At 39.5% G+C, this 21,182-nt stretch overlaps 1 protein-coding gene across 6 annotated transcripts in view; it reads left to right on the forward strand.

Annotated features, from left to right (window-relative positions):
* The window catches only part of ABCC5 (ATP binding cassette subfamily C member 5), a 63,821-nt gene that overhangs the window by 18,853 nt on the left and 23,786 nt on the right, over positions 1-21,182 (forward strand). For 5 of the 6 annotated variants that reach the window (XM_068692507.1, XM_068692501.1, XM_068692502.1 and 2 more), the window contains 24 exons: positions 301-534; positions 647-820; positions 1,805-1,952; positions 2,441-2,589; positions 3,238-3,345; positions 5,092-5,442; positions 7,036-7,107; positions 7,205-7,329; positions 7,905-7,977; positions 8,491-8,694; positions 9,361-9,504; positions 11,113-11,215; positions 11,914-12,098; positions 13,177-13,323; positions 13,681-13,810; positions 14,366-14,519; positions 14,665-14,793; positions 15,958-16,144; positions 16,761-16,850; positions 17,087-17,276; positions 17,920-18,079; positions 18,508-18,586; positions 19,477-19,590; positions 20,453-20,617. In XM_068692507.1, the coding sequence (XP_068548608.1) occupies positions 301-534; positions 647-820; positions 1,805-1,952; positions 2,441-2,589; positions 3,238-3,345; positions 5,092-5,442; positions 7,036-7,107; positions 7,205-7,329; positions 7,905-7,977; positions 8,491-8,694; positions 9,361-9,504; positions 11,113-11,215; positions 11,914-12,098; positions 13,177-13,323; positions 13,681-13,810; positions 14,366-14,519; positions 14,665-14,793; positions 15,958-16,144; positions 16,761-16,850; positions 17,087-17,276; positions 17,920-18,079; positions 18,508-18,586; positions 19,477-19,590; positions 20,453-20,617 (3,615 nt within the window). Of the gene's footprint in view, positions 1-300; positions 535-646; positions 821-1,804; positions 1,953-2,440; positions 2,590-3,237; positions 3,346-4,979; positions 5,443-7,035; positions 7,108-7,204; positions 7,330-7,904; positions 7,978-8,490; positions 8,695-9,360; positions 9,505-11,112; positions 11,216-11,913; positions 12,099-13,176; positions 13,324-13,680; positions 13,811-14,365; positions 14,520-14,664; positions 14,794-15,957; positions 16,145-16,760; positions 16,851-17,086; positions 17,277-17,919; positions 18,080-18,507; positions 18,587-19,476; positions 19,591-20,452; positions 20,618-21,182 lie in introns of those variants that run through there. The other variant, XM_068692506.1, reaches the window with a different exon arrangement.

The raw sequence follows: 21,182 nt of genomic DNA on the forward strand, positions 1-21,182 counted from the left end.
ACTGACAGATTTATGTTAAGTTAGAAGACACAGAGGATTATAAGTATGCCGCGAGGAATATGGTTCCAAATTAAACTTTCTTTACTTGCTAAATTTGGCTCAGTGCTTGGCTCTCAGCAGGGCTTTGTTTTACAGTATTCCTTGTACTGACAACTTTTACTTCTAGAAGGAAGACGCTTTCTATTTCAAATGGCTCTCTTAAAAGCAAAGTAGCCTACTTGTTTCTAACTTAACATAAAGTTGTTGCATGGTCCTCTGGGATGATGGGGTGTTCATGCAAGTTTGCATTTCTTCCTGTAGGCGTTCGTTGTGAAACATCTTTTGGAGTATACCCAACAGAGTGAGTCCAACCTGCAGTACAGCTTGTTTTTAGTTTTTGGCATCTTTATGACGGAAATAGTGCGATCTTGGTCCCTTGCGCTAACCTGGGCCTTGAATTACCGCACGGGGGTTAGACTGCGTGGAGCTGTCTTGACAATGGCATTTAAGAAAATTCTCAAGCTGAAGAATATCAAGGAGAAGTCTCTTGGCGAGGTAAGCTGAGTATCGTTTTGGAAATTGCTGGCTGAGAAAAGATATGTAAATATATTCCTTTGAGAATTAACTGTGCCTTAAATCTAAATAATCCACTCTGTATGTTTTTCAGCTCATAAATGTATGTTCCAATGATGGTCAAAGGATGTTTGAAGCTGCAGCAGTTGGCAGTTTGTTGGCTGGGGGCCCTATTGTGGCCATCTTAGGAATGGTTTATAATGTAATTATTCTGGGCCCAACAGGCTTCTTGGGCTCTGCTGTCTTCATCCTTTTCTACCCAGCAATGGTAAGTTAAAAAGAATTAAGACTTACTTCATTTTTCTTGGGCTAGATATATGCATAGTTGTGAATAACGGTGTTGAAAACTGCTAGGTTAAGCCTGTTTATGGTACTGCATATTATTGAAATTATTACTAAAGATGATGTGAGGAGCAGAAACTTGGAAATGGGGAACTCAAAATGGTATAAAAAAAAAAAAGAAATGGAAATAGGAAAGCTAGGAGATCTGACTTTGAGATAAATATTTATAGCTAAATTAAAGTGCAGAGTGTTCAGATGCTTGTGGTTGAGGTTGGAAAGACAAAAGGCCTCCATCTTGTCTACAGGGACCGAGTGTTGCATGTTTCGGTCAAGATTCATTCCTGAATTCAATAATAGGTGTTGAAAAGTGCTACATCTGGGAGGGAGGGTGCTCTTGTCTATATATTCCTGCCTCTACTTCTGCTCAGCTGTGAAATAGGCTAGTCCAAGCCAAAACTCTTTTTATCTCTATATTCATAATAAACATTTTGAAAAGCATGGCTGCAGAATACCATCAGGTCCACCGTGATGTAATTTGTGTGCAATAGAAAGGACTAAAATAATGGGAATTACCTTTTTAAAAAGGGGAATGAAGAGTAGCATTTGATTGTTTTCACCAGTTCTCTAAAACTTAACATTGTTTTAGTAAAAATGTTAATGTTTTATTGTCCTAGCACAGGTATATAGTGGAAATTGATCTGGCTGTACAAAGCCCAGCTTTTTCTTTCGTCTTATGGGACCAGGTTAAAAGACTGGTTAGAATGCGTTCTAGTGTTCATTTGCTGTGAGAGTAAATTGGATGGATGTGAATGTTTCTAACTTTCCTTTTGTGTCAGAATGAAAGTATTTTTGCCTGTTTCTGAAACCCTTTTTTCAGACTGAAAATTTGCTTTGAATAGTAATAAGGAGGGGCTGAATGTACTTGCTTTGAGTTTTCACTAATGTTGCATGGTGTTACTTTTTGTTTCAGATGTTTGTATCACGCCTCACTGCTTATTTCAGAAGAAAATGTGTATCGACAACAGATGAACGTGTGCAAAAGATGAATGAAGTTCTTAATTATATTAAGTTCATTAAAATGTATGCCTGGGTCAAACCGTTTTCTCAGAATGTTCAAAGTGAGTTCACAATTTGCAGATGTTTCCTTTTGAGCTGATGCCTCGCTGCTTTGGTGCGTGCTTCTAGGTTAGAAACATAGACATTGATTTACATGTGATGTAACAACTCTTTCATCCATCACGCTCTTTGTCATGCATGGTGGGTTAGACAAACAGTCTTGCTGCTTTCTGAAGTTTTGCTTTCTAGGATAATGTTTGATCTTGCTCTAATTCTAACTTTTTTAATTTTGTTCCAATTTTTGATAATAATATGATGACTGTTCCATTTTTAAAATGCGGTGACTTCTGGCTTACAAAGATTTACAGACCATTATAGTTTACTGCTCTATCTCTGCTCTCTTTAGAGGGATATGTATGTGATAACTGCTAACACGTAAAGCGTTAGGTCTCTCTTACTCAGTGTTTATAGTGCTGTGGTAGTGTATACATAAGTATACATATACCTCTGAATCATACTTCATATTTGGTGCCCTTATTCGTATTTCTAGAGATTCGTGAGGAAGAACGTAAAATCTTAGAACGTGCAGGCTACTTCCAGAGCATCACTGTGGGTGTGGCTCCCATAGTTGTAGTCATTGCCAGTGTGGTGACTTTTTCTGTCCATATGATCCTTGGCTACGATCTTACAGCAGCTCAGGTAAGCGGTTAGCTTATTGCAGTGGTGAAAATATTATTTACTGCATCGCTACAGTAGCTTTTCTGTTAAGTCATTTCTCTCCAGCTCATTCTTTTTTGCCTGCATGGCCAGGCCAGGTTAAGGCTAACAGAAATGGTGATCTGGTGGCTGTGACAGCAGCAGATGTAGTTATGTATTTTGCACAAAAAACTCTGTGCTGTTGCAGCCCTGACCTTTCTCAGAACAGGTTTTGAGATGAATGTGAACCAGCACTTCTTTTTGCTATTCAGTTAGGACATTAGGATTACTGGATGTTTTTTTTTCCAGTATGCTTGGATGCAGACAGTACAGATTTGTTTTCCTTTGTGACTTAAAATAGGATATGAAGATGGGTCTTCACAAGTAATAGGCTAATGCAGGATTTGCTGTCTGATATTTTCATTGGATCTACTAACACTGAAGATTTGTTCTGTTACAAAGTGCTGGGTAGATGCACGGTTTTCTGCTATTCCAGAACACTTTGAATCTTTAAATGGTTATTCTTTGACTGTGGACCTTTTCTATGTCTTTGACTTGCTGCTATGGCAATTCAACCTTTAGAAGGTTGGAACTGCTAGTTAAGTATATTGCATCCAAATGTCATTCACTCTTTTTTGTTTTTTTTTTTAGGCATTCACAGTGGTCACTGTCTTTAATTCAATGACTTTTGCTCTAAAAGTAACACCTTTCTCAGTGAAGTCTCTATCCGAGGCATCTGTTTCCGTTGACAGATTTAAGGTAAGCAGTCCTTTAGTTTTGCAGTTTTAGCTGTTAGTGTGGAGTGTCGTATGTGTATAATAGATGCTAGTGGAACAATTTGATGCTATTTTATTGTATGAGGAGTTCTTTCCGTACACTTAGCACTCCATATTATTGTATTCTTCAGAAGGGATAAACACCGTCAAAGAATATTAGAGCTTTAAGTTAGTACTGGTGTGGGAAGCAAAATAGTCAATGATTTCAGGATTTTGACATTGGCCACTGTCAGAGATGGGATTCAGGACTAGATGGTTTGCAGTATAGTAATTCTTGCACTCTCTTAAGACCATCTGCATGAAAATGCAGTGCAACTTGTCTACAATGAAATTCCACATTTTGCCAGTGAAATTATTTTTGAAAATGTCATGTTCTATGTGGGCAGACTTTGCACAAACTAGTAAATTTTTGTTTGTAGTCATGAAAACTGAGGTTTAGTGTTTCCAGAGCATATTGTGACTGAAATACTGGTTCCATTGTACGAATAAAATACAATTGTGACCTGACTAAAGAAAATCTATGGCAGAAAATTAAAACCCAGATAACAGAAACAATCCTATTTCATCCTTCAATTGCTGTGAATACGCTGTGTACTTTAGTATGAACTCAGAAGACAGGCCTTTATTTTGCCTTCTCTCTTGTAGACGATAGCACATACCACTATTGCACATGGCAGAAATTTCCAAATAGGATTCCATAATATTAAGTTATATGGATTCTGTATAATGCATTCAGGAAACAAATTTGGGTGTGAGAAGAATGGAATCTGCAGAATGGTTGAGAGATCCCATTAATTTCTGAGCATTTTTGTTTAATCTTCTTCTTGGATCAACCACAAGCAAGCTTTCCTAAGTCCAGTTGCACTAGAGGGAATTTTTAGGGGAAGAGAAGAGTGGAAATTGTAGTACTTCCCAGTTCAAGTCCACAAACAGTGTAATTTCTGTCAGGTGTGTAACAGGGTGGGGTTACTCTAGTTACATTTTTATTGTGATATTAATTTTTTGAGTCTGCAAATGAGTATGAGCTTTCTTACGAATGTGTGATTTGGGCATAGCAATCTCAGGAGTAAAATAAGGCTGACAGTTAAGGAGTCTGTAGTCACAGGCTGCTTAGTTCAACACACAAGTTATGTAAGTGGAAACCATTTTATCTTATAACTAAATTATGTGAAAAATCTCTTAATCTGTGTTGATTGTAAGTACTGATGGATGTGGTGGAAAACGTGATACAATGGACTTAGTGGCTTGCTTACTCTCAAGCAGCCCTACATTGCTAAATTTGTGTGAGATGGCATTTTCCCAACCAAAGAGGCTAAGGGTAAAGGCTGAAGTCATTCCATCTTTTGTAATGAGCTGGTGCTCAGGACAAGTCAGTCACTTTTGCTCATGGTGACGTCTCTGCAACCCATGTATTCTACTCCCGTGGTTTGTATCTGGAGGTTGCAGAGTGGTAGTTGCAAACAGTGTTGACAGAATGAGCTCCTCTTAGCACCCAGAGCACTGCAGTTCTTTAAAAGTCTTAGTGTATCTAAGTGTTTCCACCACATCCAGGAATGCCCTGGCCACTCAGCAGGCCCGGAGTTAGTTTACACTAATGAGCTACCTTTTGCTCTTCAGCTTTCTCCCACTATATAGCCTGATGTGTTTTGCTGCGTGAGTGTGCCATAGGCTTGTCTCCCAGTCTTGATCAGGTGTCTCATCTTTACACCTCTCTCACAACTCCTATCAGAGTTTATTTCTAATGGAAGAGGTTCATATGATAAAGAAAAAACCAGCCAATCCTCACACCGCGATAGAGGTGAAAAATGCTACCTTGGCTTGGGACTTCTCCCACGCCAGCGTCCAGAGCTCACCAAAGTTGACCCCCAAAGTGAAAAAAGACAAGAAAGTAACCAAGGGCAAGAAAGAGAAAATGAAGCTGCAGAATGAGGGACAGCAAGCTGTGCTGGCAGAGCAGAAGGGCCATCTTCTAGTGGACAATGATGACCATCCTAGCCCCGAAGAGGAGAACAGAATCATCCACCTGGTTAACCTTCGGCTTCAGAGGACTCTCTACAACATTGACTTGGAGATAGAAAAGGTAAGAGAAGAAAGGAGAAAATCTGAGCTCTTAAAAGACCTCATTTTTAGCTGTCCCTTGGAATAGAGAGCTGTGTATTTCTGCATGAAATGGAGCATATTGCTTTTGTGCACTCCTGTAATATCCATGGCAACTGTGGTATCCAGGATGCAGTGTCTGATTTGATGTAAACAGCTGTGCCATTCTAGCAAACGGGATCTTTGCACACAGCCTATGAATCACTGCAGGATATTTAGTCTTCACATCTAATGTGTTTTTTCTGTTTGTAGCTCTCAGAACAGTCTGAGGCATTGAACTTAAAGAATAAGCAGGGCGACAGAGGTGTTGAGGTGTTGGTTGATGGTTTATTCCTGCAGCCATTAGACAATTTTATAGGGTTTTGGCTACATTCTCAGTGAACGTTTTATGTGTTTTTTAAGTGTTCTAATGGAGCATAACAGTGGTTTTTCATTGAAGAATATGCAACTAATTCTTCACTGAGAATTTTTGCACAATAGGAAGGACAAAGAAAGATTTTCAAGAAGTTAGAAGCAGTTGAAGTCCTCATTGCAAGTAAGGCATAAGCATGTGAAATGTCAAAGAAAATGAACTTCCTTAATACATGGTATCTTTTACAAATGCAAAAAAAAAATTGCAATCTGTTATTTGGATGCTGTAGTAATGGGATCCATGCATTTTTCAGAATATTATTGGTTAAACTGTCCTGTAGTATGAGCAGAGGGATAGTTTAAAACTCAAGAGTTACTTTTATTTTTAAATAATAAATAGACTTGGAAAAGGATTATATACTTACTTGAAAATGTACAGGTTAATTTACTGTCGGAAGAGGAAAACTTGTAAATGAGAGTGTAACAACTTGTTCCCCAAATGCCTATATACCCTTGTTGTCCACTTGAACTTTTTTTTACAGAAGGAAGAAAAACAGTTTTGCTGAATTCATTATTTGGTTAATGTAGGTATCAGCCCATCCATTTTATTGCAGATAAGTGCTTCAAAGTGATTGGATTCCAGCTTTTTCTTGGTAGGTGGTCCTTAGCAAACTGCATCTCATAGGCAGGGAGTTCTAATGGACACGTATCCTTTATTCTGTGTTTTTTTTTTCCCCTTATCACACCAGCCAATAATTGTCAATTTGATTGTATGAAACTTTTTATTTATCTGTGAATTTGTTCTTTTTGTTTGCTGCAGTCATTTCTTTATCTTCTGATCAAGTTACAAAGGTTGTTTTTTTCCTTAGTCTGAGCTGTCACCCACTGAAGTCAGTGGTAGGCCTTTGGAAACCAGTTCTGTTTGGGCAGGTGTTGGTGCTTTTAGCCGAGTGCAGCATTCTCTGGGCTTGTATCAGGCCCAGTCAGAGGGAAACTTCTTAAAATAGATTCATTTTCACCTGCAGAGTTAATTCAGTTTTTTAGTCCATAGTGGGATGGTATTCACTGTTTGTTTTTCAAGAGTTAAAATATCGGCTGACTTGCATTTGTCCTTTTTCAGCTGTCATTAATGTCTGACTGTAAACTCTGAGATACTACAGGTAGTCCAAAATCTAAGAAGGTTAGAGAAGTAAGTAATGAGTACCGTATATTTTTTTCTGCCTAGGGAAAACTTGTTGGAATTTGTGGCAGTGTGGGGAGTGGAAAAACTTCACTTATTTCGGCAATTTTAGGACAGGTGAGAAATTCTGTTTTGACTTCTGCTTTTCTCTTCTTGATTTCCAATTATTTGTATTAGACATGACCTGGCATTATTGCATGATTTTGAATTCCAGATGACCTTGTTGGAGGGTAGCATTGCTGTAAGTGGAACGTTTGCATATGTGGCCCAGCAGGCCTGGATTCTCAATGCTACACTTCGGGACAACATTCTTTTTGGCAAGGAATATGATGAAGAAAGGTTTGTCAGAAATATTTGCTGATTTTCATGAAAGCTTAGTAATTCTTGGCCCAAGTGAGGGATGCAGAGTATGTTGCAGTCAAAGCCTACCTTTACTTTTGGAGTGTGCCTTTAAACTCCTTTAAGGCTCATTTAAAAGCCTGTCTCTCTTGTGTTTGTGGTCACTGTGGCTGATGGCTGTCACTGCTACTGTCATTGCTCATTTGCGGTGAGGGCTCTCTGACCTCTGTTCACAGCACTAAAGTTATATTTGTACTTGCTGTCCTTGCCTTGCCCTGTGTAAGAGCAACAACTCCTTTTCAATGAGCTGGCACCTTGTGTGTCCCTTCCCGACTGGGGGGCATCCCTAGGCCCTATGTTAGCAATCCTTGAAAAGAAATTGCCTTTTTACCTTTCCAGAACATCAGAAGTAAGTAGCTTGTTCTTGGTTTCATCTTGGTAATCCAAGGTGGATCGTTTTTTAAGGCTGCTGGAATATGTGCTATTGGTGTAGAAAGTGAAATAATGCTGTACTAGCTAGACGCTTTGGGTGGAAAAAATGTCTTCTTACTACTTACTTAATCCATCTTCTTTAGATACAACACTGTGTTGAATGGTTGCTGTCTAAGGCCTGACCTAGCCATCCTTCCAAATGGGGACCTGACAGAGGTATAAACTTATTAAACTTATATTAAGCTTATAGTAAACTATTTAGTAGATGAAGAAAAGTAAAGTTTTAATTCGCCAGATTAGACTGGAGTAAGGAGAAACATCAAACTGGTATGCATATAAGTCAAGCTGCTGAATATGCCTCAAGCTTATCAATGCTGTAGGCTGTTGAGACTAGTGCCACGTTTTTGGCACAAATGTTGCCAGTTCCTGAGTTTTTCATTGTTCTGTAAATTTAACTGCTTTAATAGCACCTATTTGAACTTAATTTAAATTAGGTAGGCAAAAAAATACTGTAACGCTTCAAGCATGTTAACCTTGAGTTTGTGTAACACGTTTCACAAAAAAGTATACACCTAAACTATAAAACGTACATATAATATGGTGTGCGTGCATCTATATGTATATACGCAGAGGCATATGAAATATTATGATCTATTTAATTCCAGTCATCTCTTGTTCATGTGTTGCACAGTGCAGTAGAAATAAAATAACCTGTTTGTGTTTGTATAGATTGGTGAACGAGGGGCTAACCTGAGTGGAGGACAGCGTCAGAGAATCAGTCTGGCTCGAGCCCTGTACAGTGACAGGAGCATTTACATCCTCGATGATCCCCTTAGTGCCTTAGATGCTCATGTTGGAAATCACATTTTTAACAGTGCAATAAGGAAGCACCTGAAGTCAAAGACTGTCCTGTTCATCACTCATCAGCTTCAGGTACTACACCTCTTATGTTTGCTTTCTTGGACTTTCTTGAAATGCTGTTTAGTCACTTGCCTTCATGCTGGAGATTCCTGTGTCCTGGCTTGTTAGAGCACAACCTTGTCCTGCTATAGAATGTGTTGTTTAGATTTACAAAGTTGCTGCAAACATGCAAAGAGCTAAGTCTAATTCTTTACTTGATACTAGTACTGTTTAGTGTATGATAGGGACTGGTAATGCTTGGCTAAAGAAAATTTGTTAGATAAATTAGTATCTTGTTCAAAAACACTTTTGCTAATTTGCCTTAAAGCTAGTTTATCACATCAGAAAACATTTAGTTTTGCTATCAGTAAATCAGAATCGATATATTCTGATTTTTTTTGCCATCCTCTGTGTATAGAATTAATAATTAGTGTATTAGTATCTGCAGAGTTTAAGTATTCCAGATGGCGTATTCTGTAACGGCTTGGTTTTGACAGAACATGAGAACTTTAGAGTGAGAGTAATCTTGGTGATCTGGTAAATACAGGAACTTTAAAAGCCACATTCCTGTTAGCAGGGAATCAGTGTGTTTCCCTCCTGCTGTGTGCAAATGTTTATAAAATACTGAAAAGGATCATACGGGCATGTGGTGGATCATACGTAATGATGAAGGTTTGTGCTTTGTGCTGTTCTTACCAGTATCTCGTTGACTGTGATGAAGTGGTCTTCATGAAAGAAGGCTGTATTACTGAGCGAGGAAGTCATGAGGAATTAATGAATTTAAATGGGGACTATGCAACCATTTTTAATAACCTACAGCTGGGAGAGACACCACATATTGAGGTACTTGTTTTTCCATTTTAAAGCACTCTGACTTTTCTAATGAGATAAACCAAATGGCATAATTGGAAGACTGGAAAATGGCTTCACATGTTGATCTGACCAGTATGCTTCCGGTGGAATAATCTGTGCTTTGTTAGCATGTTGTATTTGCAGTCACAGTTCTTATTTGGGGAATGTGTAGTAGAGGTGACTCTGCCAGTGATCTCATGAGTTGAACATGTAAGAAATGTATTGTTTACTTTGGTGATGCTCAGAGCAGGAAGCTTCTTGTCTCTTGTTGTACACCTCACTTCTTAATTTACTTCCAAATTAACACAGACCTGGACCAACTTTTGAAAAAACTGTTACTGATGCAACTGTATATTGGGAGTGTAACTGAAAATGCCTTTTTTTTTTTTTTTTTTTGGGGGGGGGGGCAGGGGCAGAAAAAAATCTTATTGATCAATACTGTTTCTGTTATGAAACAATGGCTGTGAATGCAAACTTGGGTTTGTCTGCTAGTACATCTGTTGGCGAAGAATGTAAACCTAGAAACTAGCAAGAACCATTTTTAAATTTTCAGTTATTTAATTTTCCCAGCTTTGTCCTGTTTGTTTCCTGAAGTTATTCTGTGGAGTAAGAAACAAAAATATACCAGTGGTCTATTTTTAAGTGGTGAAAGACTCCTTACTCATAAGTTGCCAGGACTGGAAAAAAATAATCTGAAAAGGTAGCATTGTGATAAATATACAGATAGAAGGTGCTTGGTGGAATTTTCTCCTGGGAGATGTTAGTGAAAGAAGCAAAGGAATGTCATACGTTACTCTGCATATCCTTTCTGAGACATGAAGATTATAGTTCTGCCATGTTAAGGTTAATGTGATGACAGTTAGCATGAGATTCTCCAGCCTGCATACTTGGCTGACCTTCACTCTGTAAACACTAGCTCGTGGAAGGAGTGTTGATTTGCATTCTCTATAGGATAAGAAGAAAGGGATAGTAAAGTTGCATGTGAGATGTGTCATTTCATGTAAGGTGTCCATGAAGTTATGTAGAGGGTTTCAGTTAATCTATGCTCTCTGAACAGATGGTCATTTCCATTTTGTGGAAAGAGAGACAAGTTCAGAACAGTAATTGTGTGTACAGTTTAGTGTTTGGCCATCTGATTTCTGAAACTCTGAGTTAGCTGACTTTGTCCTTAGACACATTTCTTGAGAGCTTTCTTGAGAGAGAGAGATTAGGATGTTTGAGGGGGAAAAAAAAAGCCTCTTAATAAAATAGTGAGTTATTTTTACAAGAAACTGTGGATCGTCTCTCTCTCTCTTTCTCTCTCTCTGTAGTTGGGGTATAATTCTTTTACCATGTATGCACATAGTTTCAAATGATTCTGGAAATTAACCTTGCACACTACAAGTGCAGATTTGTAGAGCTCAATAGAGCAGGAAAATGTAATTCACCAGAGTTGGTAGTCATCTGTAATAACAGCAAAATTAATATCTTCCTTGAAATCAATGCTAAGCTACTGAAAGCCGTTGTGCATAGGAGTCTTATGAAAAAACGTTTGGGTTCAGCTATGAAAATGTAAAAGAAAATTACTCCAGTGTGTTTAGTGTCATCGTTTTCCTACAGATTAATATAAAGAAGAACACAAACAGTTCACTGAAAAGACCCCAGGATAAAAGTACCAAAGCAGGGTCTGTGAAGAAGGAGAAAGTCGTGAAGAAGGAAGAGGGTAACTATGTAATCAGATTTCTGGCTGTAATTGTTTCATACACTGATAAGCTCAAAATATTTGCTTCCCAGATGTAATGAATGTGCCTCACAGGTTTTGAAACTTGTCTCAAGTCCTGGTCACTCTGTATGGTTGATAGGACACAAGCAGTAGGCAAAGAGCATTTGATAATTTGTGTAATGTGGGTGCCAGCATAATGTTTGAGTTTAATCAGTCTGTCATAGGTCAGGTGCCAGTGTTGCAAAGGAGCTTGTAGTACCCTGTCTCCGACACCACCTCTCCCTCCTGTCTGGAGGGCAGTGCGTGTAGCTTGGCACTTGCAAAGTCCTAGGCAGGACATGGCATTTATATGTGAAGAATCTGAAGAAGAGAAACCTCTTTAGGGTTCTCTCCATTTATGTTAACTTTGAAATTTGGCAAGGTTTAAAAAAACATTGATAAGGGTCATAGTGTTTGAGTCTATGCTGATCCAGCTTTTTCAGACATAGCATGACATGAATGATTCTGCAGAGGAATTGTGATTTCTTGAAAAACGGTTTGAACCATTGAGTTCTATGTGTTAAGTAATGCCTGTTTCTGATAGTATTCTGTTCAGTGTAAGAATTACTTCAGTTTTGTGCATATTTGCAAACTTGTAGAAGTTTTTATGGAGCAACTTTGCTTTCTTCACTCTCTCTCCCTCCTCTTTTGTTTCACAGGCCAGCTGGTTCAGTTGGAAGAGAAAGGCAAAGGCTCTGTCCCCTGGTCTGTGTATGGCATCTACATTCAGGCAGCTGGAGGCCCCTTTGCATTCCTCGTGATAATGGCTCTGTTTGTGCTGAATGTGGGCAGTACAGCTTTTAGCAACTGGTGGCTGAGTTTCTGGATCAAACAAGGCAGTGGAGTAAGATGAATAGCATTTCTACTCTCTTGTATTTAAAGGGCAGGGGAATTGTTCTCATAGACTAATCCCGAGCAGTCCTATGAGACCAAATGGTGCTTCCTAATTTAAGCAAATTGTAAGGCACCCCAAGAGGTGATCACACTAGAGAGTTCATCTCCAAGAAACAGAACTCCACTAATGAGAAAGATATAATAGCTCATGTAGTTTTATACTGCCCTCTTGTTCCTTGTCTTGGTTTGCCTAAGAAAAGGAAGTGAAAATGTGAAAGAGGCCAACAAGCTGCAGGAGGAATTGCTGATTTTAGTGCTGGCTTTTGTTTGAATGTGACCTTATGTCCAGCAGGATAATCTGGTTATACTTTATGGCTTTAAGTCAAATGACTTTGGGGAGTTGCTTTGAAGAATGTAATGACTGAGGGTTGTTTGGGATTTTTCCTACTCTAGAGGCTTTGATTGTGAGTCTTGCTGCATTTAAATATTCAAATATAACTGATTTTTTTTTTGAGAACAAACAACAAAAATCAAACACCAAAAAACACCCTCTCCTCAGAAGAGGTAATAAAGTGCAGATGGCCAACAACATTAAAATAAACAATGAAGTCCTTAAACGTAAAGACTTAAAAAAAAAAAACAAAAAAAAAAAAAAACCACAAAACAATCAAAATCACAGACAATGAGAACATATGACAGTGTGCCAATAAAGAAATGACTGAGTGTTGGCTGAAAAACAATGACATTTGATAAGAAGACAATGTATAACACCCAAGTTGAATATTCCTGTGTAATAGAACTGGTGGTATGTAAGTATGTGTCACTGTTCAGAAAAACACAGGAAACAATAGGTGTGAAATGAGAGATTAGGAATCAAATGAATTGACCTTTTAGGGAGTTTTTGATGCCACAGAAATAGCACATGTCACTGCTGGAGGAAGCTTTCTTAAGTATTCAAAGCTTATTGAAGTCCTTTCTTTAAAGAAGTACCAAAAATAGTGGGTGGTGGGGGTCAGCTCAGTTCTACCACATGTAGTAAGTATGTTTTTAATCCTCAACGATTGACTGAGACCTCATATTTCCTGCAGAACACCACTGTGACTTTGGGAAATGACACCGTCATAAGTAACAGTATGAAAGATAACCCTCACATGCATTACTATGCTGGCATCTATGCACTGTCTATGGCAGTCATGTTGATCCTGAAAGCTGTTCGTGGTGTTGTCTTTGTAAAGGTATGTTCCAGTGCTACCTAACGTTTATCTCACCCCCCTCTCTCCCTCCTACTTCTGCATATTGTTGTCTCTGTGGTTCTTTTGGTCACCTCTCTATTGACACTTAAGAACCAGAGGAAGTCAGATCATGGGTTGTGAGGTTTCCACCAAACCATCTCTTGGGGTTGCACCATGCTTTCCATTAAACTTTTGCCTCAATTAATAGCTTCCTTCCACTGGTTGGAAGCATGGAGTAGAAGAAAGAAGCTATGCTTACAGTTGGAGAGGGAAAACTGGCAGCATTTTTTCATGTGCAGGGAGGGGCCAGTGACAGGCACAAATCCTGTCACAACACTTTAATGTTTGTTGCTTTGTCAGGGAACTCTGAGAGCATCCTCAAGGCTCCATGATGAGCTGTTCCGACGGATTCTGCGTAGTCCCATGAAGTTCTTTGACACTACACCCACTGGTCGGATTCTCAACAGGTTTTCCAAAGACATGGATGAAGGTATCTTTCACTGCATACGCTTTAGATGCCACAGTCAGTCCTCCCAGCTAACTACCTAATGCTCTCCAATATTTTTCTTTTGGGGTTAGAGTATCCTGTATCTGTTGCCAAGTGTGTACTTTGTAATAGCCACAGCAGGAATTGGGATATACCAGGGTTATACTTGCAGGAGACAGCTGATACCTCAAGTCTGTCTGTTCGCTTGCAAGGAGGAAAAGGTGCAGCTGCTTTTGAACCTGCAGACTGCACACGGACTCTTAGCAGTTAATGCGGGGGAATCTGGAGTATCAGGGTGAAATTGATGTGCAGCGAAGGTGGTAATTAGGTCAGAGCTGCAGCAGTGCTATTCCTGTAAATGGGAATAATTGGAAAAATTACTAGCATTTCAGAACATAAAAGCACCCTTAATGATGATGTACCCTTTTACATGTGAAAAGTCATGAGAAATCACTGTCTTTGTCAACGACAATGTACTGCAGGACTGAATGGCTTTATATAGGCTGTTTTAGGTTTCTGTACTCAAGATCTTTCTCTTTTTCCCTCCATCTTTTCCAGTTGACGTTCGTTTGCCATTTCAAGCAGAAATGTTCATCCAGAATGTCATCCTTGTGTTCTTCTGTGTGGGGGTGATTTCTGGAGTTTTCCCCTGGTTCCTGGTGGCAGTGGGGCCCCTCATTGTCCTGTTCACAGTTCTGCATGTTGTGTCTAGGTAAGTGCATCAGCTGCTTTGACTAAAAGTGGAGATGCTTTGACCTGTTAGTAGTGACGTGGGGTTCCTCGAGTATATATGCATCAGTACTGTGGTTGTATGTGGTGGGTATACTTATCACTTAAAAGTGTTTCTTTCCCTCCAGAGTCTTTATTCGAGAGCTCAAGCGTCTGGACAACATCACACAGTCTCCGTTCCTGTCTCACATTACATCTAGCATACAGGGTCTGTCGACAATCCATGCCTACAACAAAGGACAAGAATTCCTGCACAGGTCAGTCTAGATACCCAGCTGAGAGTGTTGGAGCACAAAGTAGGGTGTGACAGCTTTGCAGTCTAAGATTTGTTAGTGGGGTCTTTAGCTGACAACATACATTGGGTCTAGCAGTGAAAGTTATTTTTGGGGGGAAAAAATGAGGGAGAACGAGGAGAATTGAAAGGGAAAACCTGCCTAGTAGCCAACTGGGAATAACAGTGATGGAGTCCCAGATGAGTGCCCTCCTACGGTGTTCTCCCCAGTGTAGCAGGTATCGATGCTAATGATGAGGACAATTTTCTGGACGTACTTTTTCTTTAGTACTGTATGCTTTTCATCAGGTTCTCCTCCTACTCCCTGTTTGTTGGTTCTGCTGGTGATGCTGTTAGCATTAGTGTGGTAACCAAGCCTCTGTTTGCATACTGATGAGCTGCATGTATCTCTGTGCACAGAGACTATTGGATAGCATTTTATCAGCTATTATCCTGCCTTGTTGTGGACTGTTTGGTTTTCTCTACTATACGGCCTGCAAAACAAATGATAGCGAGGGAAAATGAGACATCTCTCCCATGAGTGGTATTTGCTTCCCATGAGAACCTGCAATAACAATATCGGGGTTTTGCAGGTACAAGGTCATGAGACCAGCTGTGTGGGAGCACAGTGAAAATTGTTACAGAGGTTCTGTGAAGGCACTGCCACAGTGGCTTAAGTGAAATAGGTCAGGAGGGCTCTCCCCACAGTGCAACAGTGATCGGTGTGAAACTGAGTTGCAAGATCAGAAAACCTAGTAACTAAGTTTTGTGAATATCTCATGTGTCTCCCATTAAATTCCTCAGGTCCACAGGCTCAGGATTGTAAATTAAATAGTTATTGGTGTGTTTTAATTAATGTAATCAATCCTCTTAAATCCTTACTGTAACTTTACATTTACACTGACTATAAAATAGCACGTTCTGTTCATATTTTGAAACACTTCTGCTGTTACATGTGGAATAGTTTGTAGCCATCGAGCATCCTCTGGCAGGTCTTGCATTGGTGAAGGTGGGGTGAAAGTGTGCTATCTCGTGGAATTCTGATTCACCCCCTACATAAGTCATATTGTTGCAGGGATGAAAGCAACTCTGTTATTTGTACAACTTCAGACTCACTGAGGTCTACTAACATTTTCTATATGTGTTTCAGGTATCAGGAGCTTCTAGATGATAATCAGGCACCGTTTTACCTGTTCAGCTGTGCAATGCGCTGGCTAGCTGTACGGCTGGACATTATCAGCATCGCTCTCATCACAACCACTGGCCTTATGATTGTTCTAATGCATGGCCAGATTCCTCCTGCGTATGCTGGGCTGGCTATCTCATATGCTGTGCAGGTGAGCATTGTCTGCATGGTTTAGTTTCACTTTTACTTGTTAGTGTTAAGTACCTGCAATGAAACAGACTGAAAACTTTCCTTAATGCACCAAAATGGGAAAAGATGATCCTTTTGTAGCGATGGGGGAAGACAATTCAGGGTCAGGACCTTTTGCTAGCATGAAAAACGATGAGGAGCTAAGTGCTTTAGGATACTGTTTCGGAAAGCTGCTTTTTTTTTTTTTTTAAACGTCAAGCTGATGTCTTAATGCATTCTGGTGTATTGCTTGCTGTATGTTTTCACAGTGCACAGCATCCAGTTCCTAACTGTGTGGGTTAGATTTGTTTCGTGGCTCAGAATGCTTGTTATTAGATCTGTTGCTTGGCCTTTTCTGCCTCCTGGTGGTAATACAGTAAAATTACAAAACTTAGGTGGCTAAGATTTCAAGCTGTTGCTTGTGAGAAAACCTTTGAAGTCTGTCTTTCCAAGTGATTCTTAAATTAAGGTTATTTTAAAATTAACCATAGGGTGCACAAGACAAGAGTATCAAGTATTCAGCAGGCTAGTCTTTTAATTCAATTTAAAAAAATCAGTCAACTCTCTAATTTTTTCTTAATTTCTTCTCATCACTACAGTTAACAGGGTTATTCCAGTTTACAGTCAGACTTGCTTCAGAAACAGAAGCTCGCTTCACCTCAGTGGAGAGGATTGATCACTATATCAAGGTAAGACAACAACATGTTCAGCTGCATGTTATAAGATTTCTTGTTGTTTGTTGCTGGTGTAAGATCTGAGAAATTGCTTCTGAATCACTGGGCCTATATCCAGTCACTTTGTTCATCTTAACTGCCTTAAACTGATATGGGCTGAGTCTGCAGAGAGCTGCTGAAAGTTTCATCTGATAATTTTCCTCTTTGGTGCTTCATTTACTGGAAACAGAACTTTTGTTTTTCTTTTAAAGACTCTCTCATTGGAAGCTCCTGCTCGAATTAAGAATAAAACTCCCCCTCTGGACTGGCCACAGGAAGGTGAAGTTGTTTTTGAAAATGCAGAGATGCGGTACCGAGAAAATCTCCCTCTAGTACTTAAAAAAGTGTCCTTCACCATCAAACCAAAGGAAAAGATTGGCATTGTGGGAAGGACAGGCTCAGGTAAGGAAAAGCACTAAACAGAGTTAAAATACTGCATTTACAGAATGGGAACAGAGCAATACAATTTGGTTCTTCTCTGCCCTCTCTTTGTTTGAATAAATTAGTTGCGCAAGAAAGGTCCAGCAGCATGTCAGTGGTGGATTCTGTTTGTGTACATATGTAGGAAGGTTCCCCATATACAATGAAAACAATTTTCCTTTTAAAATAGAGGCACCTCCTACTCTGCCTGAGTCAGTATGCTCATAACGTTTAATACTCTGAGCTACTTACCAGCGCAGAATGCTACCTACAGCGTGCTCATTGCAGCTTATTTGACTGTCTTGAAAGAATTTTTATTTGTACTGATGCTGCAGCCAGGTTTGGTGCTAAGCTGTCTCAGAAGTTTGTAATGCCAAAAATCAAAACGTCCGATTGTAGAAGGGTTTACACCACCTTCAAAATGGAACTTCTAAATATGCAATTAATATTGCTTAGAAGTTTAAATGGTGAACTCTGGCAGTTAGTTACAAAATTGTTTGCTGGCACTTTATGGTAATTTAAGACACTAATCTTACACAAGGACAGCTTTTAAAATGCTGTCTTATCTCAAATGGCTGTTAGGATTCTTTAGAAGCACTAGTATAATCTTCTGTCTCATTTTTAGGGAAGTCTTCCCTTGGAATGGCACTTTTTCGTTTGGTTGAACTGTCTGGAGGCTGCATTAAAATTGATGGAGTGAAAATAAATGACATTGGTTTGGCAGATCTTCGCAGCAAACTGTCAATAATTCCTCAGGAACCTGTGCTATTCAGTGGCACTGTAAGGTTAGTGAGACCATAAAAAAAAAAAAAAAGCAAGAAGGACAAAGAAGGCTACCAGCTCATAATGAACTCGTATGAAATGGTAGTTTTTGAGTGGAACAAAGGCATTCTGGTTTCTGTACTTTGTTGTTGAAACAAAAAGAAAAAGCACGGGTAAATGGTTTTAGCCGGTTCAATACCGAACTGGATGTGATCCTCCATAGACTTTCTTTCCTTTAAAATTACTGGAAATTTTGCATCTTTGTCTTCCATCTTCACTCTTCTATTGTTTGGCTTCTTTAGTGTGCTGGGAGCATCTGATTTCCTTGGCAAGGAAATTCTGTCAGTGTAGTACTAGATGGGAATTGTCCATCTGGATGAATTAGCACACTGCTGTTTTGCTATTTATGGCTGGAAAAAAAAAAGGTTATGTTTTCTGCTTCCTACTCCAGATCCAACTTGGATCCTTTCAATCAATATAGTGAGGAGCAAATCTGGGATGCTTTGGAAAGGACTCACATGAAGGAGTGTGTAAGTATTATCATGTCTATGAGATATTTGTTTGTATTTTGTCTTTCAAAGCTGCATATTCTTCTACTGGCTAATTAGGGGATCTTCAGTAAAGTTCTGTCTCCATGTTTTTTTCCATAACTTGCTGTTTTGTTTCTAATAATGAGACAATTTTTGGAGAACATGCCATATTTCAGATGTGTACTTCTTGGCATGTAGCATAGTAGTGTTGCCTCATCACAGGGACTCTTCTGGTTTTACAGTATTTCAGAAGTGATGTGTTTTTCTGTGTGCCTTATGTAGTTGTGCATTCTGCATTTACATTTGTGAGTGTAAATGTCACACATTCTTACTGAATATAAATTCTGCCCTTTGTGAGGCCCTCTGCAGCAAATCTTACTGTTGTGACATTTCAAACTCTTGTTAGGTGGCACAAGGCTACATGTGTAGCTGTGACTGCAGTACCTGGGCTGTAATTCCTGCAGAGACATCCTGATTCCTGGAGGTCCACTCTTAGTCTTTCTCGAGTGGCCAGATCTGTATTAATGCTAATAGGATTTTGTACCTGGCATGCTTTTTCTAGAAATCAAATGTTTTGTACTTAAGCCATTCTAAGGTTGCCTACTGAGAGGGTATATTGCATCTAGGTTAGTTGTGATGTTTTCAGCTGTCATCACCAAGTCAAAGGCATTTTAACTGAACCAAGCAGGTCTAATGTTGTATTGTTGTTCTAGAATTAGTTGTTTGTTACTACTTCTTTCAACAGAGTGTGAGCTAGCAAAGTGTGATGGATATTTTGGAACATAGGCAAAATCAGATTAGCAGGAGGATCAACTGTTTGTCTCATGCCGTGGAGAAACAAAAAAATCTGTGCAGCTATCAAAGTTCTCTGCCTATTCTTTCCCACACAGGTTGCCCAGCTGCCTATGAAACTTGACTCAGAAGTAATGGAAAATGGAGAAAACTTTTCAGTCGGAGAGAGACAGTTACTGTGCATAGCTAGAGCTCTACTGCGTCGTTGCAAGGTGAGCGTATCGATGAGAAAAATTGCTACCAGTTTGATATCACCAGCTTCGAGGAAAGGGGCTTCTTTTGTTGGATTCGTCTGTCAGAGTAGTCATACCAACAGTTACTACAACTCAGAGACAGTGTTAGAACGAATAGGAAAGGCGTCTGTAGCTGCTGTAAAGTCTTGTCGTCAGAAAGTATTGGTTGTTAGTGTTATTATAGGCCAGTCTGGCACGCTAGTCATTTATCCAGAGTCTGTACTGGTACTGGTGAGCATCAGATTCTTTCCTTCTTTCACTTTTTGGTAAAGTTCAGCCAAGCATGGTGTTCTACTAAAATGTAGTCTACAAGTGAAATTTGGGACCATGCAAAGTTAATTTTTTTCTTTTTGAGAATGGAAACCAAATAATGTTAGAGAGAAAGAACTTTTTGATTGAGTCAGAGGGGAGGGTAGTTCTTCTTAGCTTAAGAAAGCTATTTAATACAAGTTGGTCCTGACTGACTCCAGAAGGAACTATCACTGCCAAAGACAGGGCAATTAGTTTACCTCTTAAAAAATTGCATTTGAGATTTAGCTGCTTAATGTAAAAATGAAAGTAGTGGAAACCTGTGACCAGGTCAGAATGCAACAGTCTTGTGGCTGTAGGATGTGACCATAAAATGTAAGTGTAATCTGTATGATAACTTCAATGAAGGTGATTACATAAGGCAAACTGAAAGGGTGATTGTCAAAAGTACCTTTGTGACTGCAGCTCTGTAAAGACCGCCAGTTGTGGCAATTCCTTGTCATGATAATTCTTGTCCACTCTGCATGTACTGATGTTCAGGGAGGGAAGGAGTTACTGTGAATTAAAAGCCACAATTGTGCTCTACTTTCAGATTTTGATACTGGATGAAGCAACAGCTGCTATGGACACAGAGACAGACTTACTGATTCAGGAGACTATCAGAGAGGCATTTGCAGATTGCACTATGTTAACGATTGCTCATCGCCTGCATACTGTACTGGGTTCTGATCGGATCATGGTGCTAACACAAGGACAGGTAAGCAGACTTCCGTGGCTTCAGTTCCTGTTGCAGTCTGTTTTGTATACGTGTAGGCTAGACTGAAGGAACAGCTGCTATTACAGGGTAGAAAATCCTGTGTATTCATTCACATCCCTAGTAATAACTTTCCAACAGCATCAATTATTGCCTCACCATGACAAGATCAAAGAGGAGAAAATTCCTTTTCCACTCCAAGAAAGTACCACAGGGCAACAGTCTCTTTTAAAGGGTTTTTAAATATCCTTTGTAGGTTTAATTCTGGTATGTGTAATAACGTAAGCATCTCTAAGGGAGCTCAGTGTCACTTTTCCATTGTGTTTGTAAAGCTTTGTGGTATCAAACAGGCGTTGAGAGATACTTTACCCACTTCTCGGGCTTCCATGTGGGAGCCGTAAACACTTAAATCAAATGTAGGAACATTTGGCAAGGCTCTTGGAGGTAGAGAAAGGAAAAAAACACAGCATCTGCCTCAGTCTGTTTGCCAGAGCCACCAGAGGTTGCTTCCTGCTGGGTAGTCCCACCATTTGTCTAATTTAGCTTGAAGCATCCAAGGTTACAGTAT

Source organism: Anas acuta, chromosome 9 (genome assembly GCF_963932015.1).
Source record: "Anas acuta chromosome 9, bAnaAcu1.1, whole genome shotgun sequence".
Classification (NCBI taxonomy): domain Eukaryota; kingdom Metazoa; phylum Chordata; class Aves; order Anseriformes; family Anatidae; genus Anas; species Anas acuta.